Here is a 5,551-nt window from a genome sequence, read left to right on the forward strand (position 1 = left end):
TGCTCTGTGCCACCCACTTCCCTCAAAAGGAGCCAGTGGCACTGGGGACCCACTCTGAGCTCCACCTACACTTTGTGGACCAAGCCCTGTTGGGGTTCAAGCCCCACCCCAGGACATTGGCAACCCCACCAAATGCAGCTCCTCCCAGCAGGGATGCCCAGCAACCCAGGAGCCCTTGGCTCGGGCTGCAGGGCTTGGTGTCCGGCTGGGCCTCCTCCTCCTCCTCCTCCTCCTCCTCCTCCTCCTCCTCCTCCTCTTCCCTGAAGGAGCCTGTCTGAACCACAGCCAAAACTTAACACAACTGTCAGCTCAAATCCATGTGTTGTTCTCTAAGCCAAAGCACCGACGCAGGAAAAAAAAACCCTCTGTGTTTCTTGTTGGGTCTGTAGGAATTCAATTGCCAGCACATATTGCTTCCAGCAGACACAGCACAGCTTGACCTGCTCTCACAGGCAACAGAAGCTGAATTTAGGAGCCCTAATAATTGCAGCAATCTGATCATAAATGAATTACAAGGCAACAATTACTACTGAAATTTTTAGATGAGAGAAGCTTTCTTTTTGTGGATAACAAAATGAATTAATGGAATAAATTATTTGCTGCAAATTATTTTTTCTGCTCCCTTTGTCTGCTGATCTGTGATACATCTTTTACAAACATTCATCAAGCAAGCCTGTGTCACTCTTTCCAGCTACAAAAACAAGGGTTTAATTCATCATGATTTCCCTGACCCTTCTTTGGATCATTTACATTTGCCCAAGTGGATTCAAAATGTTACCAGATCTCCTCTAACATTTCACAGGCACACTGAAAGGTGTAAAGAACTCTGAAAAGGTGCAAGACGAAGGAGAATAAAGCACAAGGATTTTAGCAGCCGCACTAAGTAAAGTCTTTATAAGGACAGATCTGGCATTTCAAAAATAGTTTCTTCTCAGCCTTTTGAGAATGTGCTGAGATTTATCATCTGAAAGGAGCTGATTTCACCTTCCAAACGGAACAATGTCCTGTGTGCCTTTTTGCAGGTATTTGTGCTGTAAAATGGAGAGGAGGGATAAGGGGGGAGAAAAGCCTTTTTGGAAACAAAGGTTTCTGTGTTGATCATGCTAGACCCTGCACTAATTTCTTATCATTACCTAGAGAAAAACCAAAAGGTCACTGGAATGAATTGTTGATCAAAGAGAGTAGGATCTGAGATGGTTAAATCTGAGGATTTAAATCTACAGAACTTTTCCCTATGCTCATGCAGTGTGACAAAATTCGAAGCCTAACTTTTCCAGATCTTGATTTTTTTTTGTTAGATTGCATAACTAATCCCATCTGCATTTTCCCCTGTGCAAGCATGTCACTGCTATTGGCATCTTAAAATTTATTTTGCTCATGCCAAGTTAGTTAGTAAGCAAAAAGCCACAGGTGGGTAATTATTTATTGATGAACCCAAAAAATTGAGGGTTTTTCCAGGTCTCCAAAGTATATATTTTGTCTCAAGAAGCTTGCAAGTATCAGCAAATTTACATGTGCCCAGAAAAAAAAATCAAGGGACTTCTTGTATTATACCCAAACTATGCAGCCCACTCAGGAGCACATGAAGGTGACACTGGCCTCCAGAGGTTCACAGAATGACACTGTGTAGATTAATAGATATGACTCTCTTCCTGGGACCTGATATTCCCTTTTCCTGGGTATGTGATGCTATGAGCATACGCCATGTCAAGATGAGGTCTGGGGCAAACCTCTCATAAATCACCCATAAGCTTCTGTGACAGTGGAGCAGGAGCACTGTGTACTCACCAGGGTCCCCCCAGCTGTGTGACACCAGCAGGAGGACAACAGGCACATCACAGATCTCACCTTTCCCCCAGGATGGACACAAGCCTGGAGAAGCAAACAGTCTCTATTCCCCTCTACAGAGAAGCTTTTCAGAAGCCAGTAAATTGGACAAGACCATAACTTGCTGGGGCAGATCATTCTGCTGTGGCCGGGAACAGTTAACTTATGGACTGTAGATTTTCCTGGACCCACTAAAATGAGCTTTAGGGTCAGATTTAATAATTTAATGGTGGTAGGTTTGCTGCATGCAGAGGTCCAGGGGAAAAATGTTCTTTAAATTCTGGAATTCAGAGAAAACAAAATTGAAAGGAAATGTTTCTTATTCTACTTCTACTTTAAAAGAGCTGGATGTAGTACAAAGCGCTGCTTCTGGTAAGTAGCAGTCACTGAGAAATCATAATAGATGTAAATTACTCAAACCCTCCTCAGGCTCAGCTGACTACAGGTCACAGAAATGTAGCTAAAAGTGAGAGAGAGCTTTGGGAAACATGCACAGAGCGTAGGGGAGGTTTTGCTCCACATCTGCAACAGAAACTTCATGGTCTTTGCTTCTTTCTCAAAGACACCAGCACAAATCCAAATTAACTCAATGTCCTGACGCAGGACAGAGATGCTCTAGAGTTGCTGCAGTCTCTCTGAGAGCAGGATTTATGCCATGTTTATTCCCAAACCAGAGTATTGCTTCTTCTGGTTTCTCCCTGGAGAAAATATTTGTGTGTCTCTCTGAGCTCTGAATGACTTGATACACGATTAATCTTTGCATGTGATAAAATAAATGTTTTAAAAACTCCTTAAAGTTCCTGTCAGTATTGAAACCCATCATTGTACCACTGGGCAGGCGTATAAATAGCTGAGAGTTGCTTTCTGTGCAGCTGGTGCTTTGCTGCGTTCCACCAGGAGAGGGTAGAGTTTGGAAAGGACTCCTGGCAGCCTAGGCTCCCTATTGTGCTGGGAAACAGCGAAGGGAAAACAAGCACAAGTTTCTCCTCTGCCTGTTTGCACCGACTGACTATGTGCGAGAGTCAGCAGATGAACTCTGGAAGACCTTAAAGTAAACAGAAAACGGAAAGAGAAACAAAATTCAAAAGCAGCTTTCTAGGGAAGTCTGTGGAATCGAAGGGAGAAGCGGCGGCGGTTCCCGCGGCTGTCTCAGAGCTGTCACTCACTGCCCGGCGCGTTAATCACAGCTCGGGATTTATTTCTCTGCCGTGACTTCCAAGCTGTGAGTAGCTATCACTTTTAGAGACAGAATGGGACCCGAAAAGACTCTCGAGCACTGAACAGAGTGGTGAGTTTTATTAAATGGTTTCTTCTCTTTCCCGTCTGCTGGAGCTTTCTAACACCCTGCTTGCAGGCACAGCAGCCCGATGATTTGTCTTTTCCCTGCAGCTTGTTGCATTCCTCACCAGGCTTTCCCGACCGCAGGTTTCTATCAGTAACCTTTCCCACCGAGACTCCAGGGCAGTTTGGTGACATTTGTAACAGAGCTGGCTCAGTGCTGATTTGCTTTCATGAGAGATTAAAACCACCAAGCTGTGAAACCAAACAACGGGCTAAAAATCAACCAAAATCCAACACAATTATAAAATGGCAGGTGACTCTAGCTTTCCAGATGTGGACACTGATGGATCAGAAAAAAGTGAAGAAATGGAGATTGTAGTCAATGTCGGCGGGGTAAGGCAGGTGTTCTACGGAGATAACCTGAATCAGTACCCAGAAACACGGCTGGCAGAGCTGGTCAATTGTTTATCGGGGGGATACGATAGCATATTTTCCCTCTGTGATGACTATGATCCTGGAAAGAGAGAGTTTTACTTTGACAGAGATCCAGATGCTTTCAAATGCATTATTGACGTGTACTACTTTGGGGAAATTCACATGAAGAAAGGAATATGCCCCATATGTTTCAAGAATGAAATGGAATTTTGGAAAGTGGATCTGCAATTTTTGGATGACTGCTGCAAAGCTCACCTAAGCGAAAAAAAGGAGGAACTGGAGGAAATAGCCCGAAGGGTGCAACTCATTCTGGATGACTTGGGAGTAGATGCTTCAGAAAGTCGCTGGAAAAAGTGCCAAAAATGCATCTGGAAATTTCTGGAGAAGCCAGAATCATCCTATCCAGCTAGGGTGATTGCTGTGCTGTCCTTTTTGTTTATTTTGATCTCCTCTGTTGTGATGTGTGTGGGGACCATCCCAGACTTGCAGGTGGTGGATGCAGAGGGGAACCGTATGGAGCACCCGACCCTGGACAGCATCGAGACGGCCTGCATAGGCTGGTTCACCGTGGAGTACATGCTGAGGCTGATCTCCTCTCCCAACAAACTCCACTTTGCCTTTTCTTTCATGAACATTGTTGATGTGCTAGCAATACTTCCTTTCTACGTCAGCCTGACCTTGACCCACCTGGGAGCCAAGCTGATGGAGCTGAGCAATGTCCAGCAGGCTGTCCAGGCACTGCGCATCATGAGGATCGCGAGGATTTTCAAGCTTGCACGGCATTCCTCAGGGCTCCAGACCCTGACCTATGCCCTGAAACGCAGCTTTAAGGAGCTTGGGCTGCTCCTCATGTACTTAGCTGTTGGAATCTTTGTCTTTTCTGCCCTAGGTTATACCATGGAACAAAGTCACCCCGAAACTTTATTTAAAAGCATCCCTCAATCATTTTGGTGGGCAATCATTACCATGACCACAGTTGGATACGGAGACATTTACCCTAAAACAACGCTGGGAAAACTGAACGCTGCCATCAGTTTTCTTTGTGGAGTGATAGCGATCGCCCTCCCCATCCATCCCATCATTAACAACTTTGTCAGGTATTACAACAAACAGAGAGTTTTAGAAACAGCTGCCAAACATGAATTGGAGCTGATGGAACTAAACTCTGCTGAGGGGAAAGCCGCAGGCTCCAGAAATGAACTGGAGGATCTTTCAAGGGAAGGCAAAGAGGGTCCTTTTTATAGCAGCCGGATAAAAGTCTCCCACAGTGACACCTTTATTCATCTCCTGTCAGAAGAAAAACACCATAGGACCAGGCTTCAAAGCTGCAAATAAACTGTGAGCTGTTGTCAGCGCTAAGCTACAGATCGGGACAACCTGACAATCAGCTATGGAAGGGACTCACAGATCTGTCAGAGTTGGGAGGGAGCACTGCTTTGCTTTTCCAACATGAATACAAATTAACCCCATGGCTTCTCCATCAGCAGTTGGTAAGACTTTACCATTATTAACCCAAAATGAAACAGTAGGACTCCACTGAGATCAGACTGCTTATATTGAGTGTGTTCTGACAAAAGCCATTTGTAACCATTTCAGAGACTGAAAAGTCCTTCCCGATCCTTAAATGTTCAATGACCCGAATGTGCAACATTGCCACATCAGAACTTTGTACCTGTGACAATAAAGAGCAGCATCACACAGACTGTGTCTTCCAGGCTCTCTTCAATGCCTTTGCAGCTAGGGGAACTGCTCCTTAAAAAAAATTAAAGCAGCCTCTCATTTATTTTAGATTCAGGCTTTCAGCAAAACATTACAAGCAGTTTGAGCCTAGAGCTACTGAAGGTATCAGCATATTGTGTGCAGAATATTAGAGTGAATAAATGGCTTTGTTTTGTAAAATGTACTTTGGGGTCAACTTTTTGGATAGGTTTCTCTTCCTCTTTCCAGAAAAAGTGTCATTTTCAATGGGACATGAAACTATATTTTGAGCAGAGATGCTGAACAGAAT

At 44.4% G+C, this 5,551-nt stretch overlaps 1 protein-coding gene across 1 annotated transcript; it reads left to right on the top strand.

Annotated features, from left to right (window-relative positions):
* The first annotated feature begins 2,741 nt into the window (after nucleotides 1-2,741).
* KCNF1 (potassium voltage-gated channel modifier subfamily F member 1) lies at nucleotides 2,742-5,245 on the top strand. Its single transcript, XM_018920821.3, has 2 exons — nucleotides 2,742-3,115; nucleotides 3,217-5,245. Exon 2 carries the CDS (start codon nucleotides 3,415-3,417, stop codon nucleotides 4,876-4,878), a length of 1,464 nt encoding a protein of 487 aa, XP_018776366.1. The 5' UTR covers nucleotides 2,742-3,115; nucleotides 3,217-3,414; the 3' UTR covers nucleotides 4,879-5,245.
* Nucleotides 5,246-5,551: the final 306 nt, after the last annotated feature.

The sequence above is a fragment of the Serinus canaria genome, chromosome 3, assembly GCF_022539315.1.
Source record: "Serinus canaria isolate serCan28SL12 chromosome 3, serCan2020, whole genome shotgun sequence".
In the NCBI taxonomy this organism is placed as follows: domain Eukaryota; kingdom Metazoa; phylum Chordata; class Aves; order Passeriformes; family Fringillidae; genus Serinus; species Serinus canaria.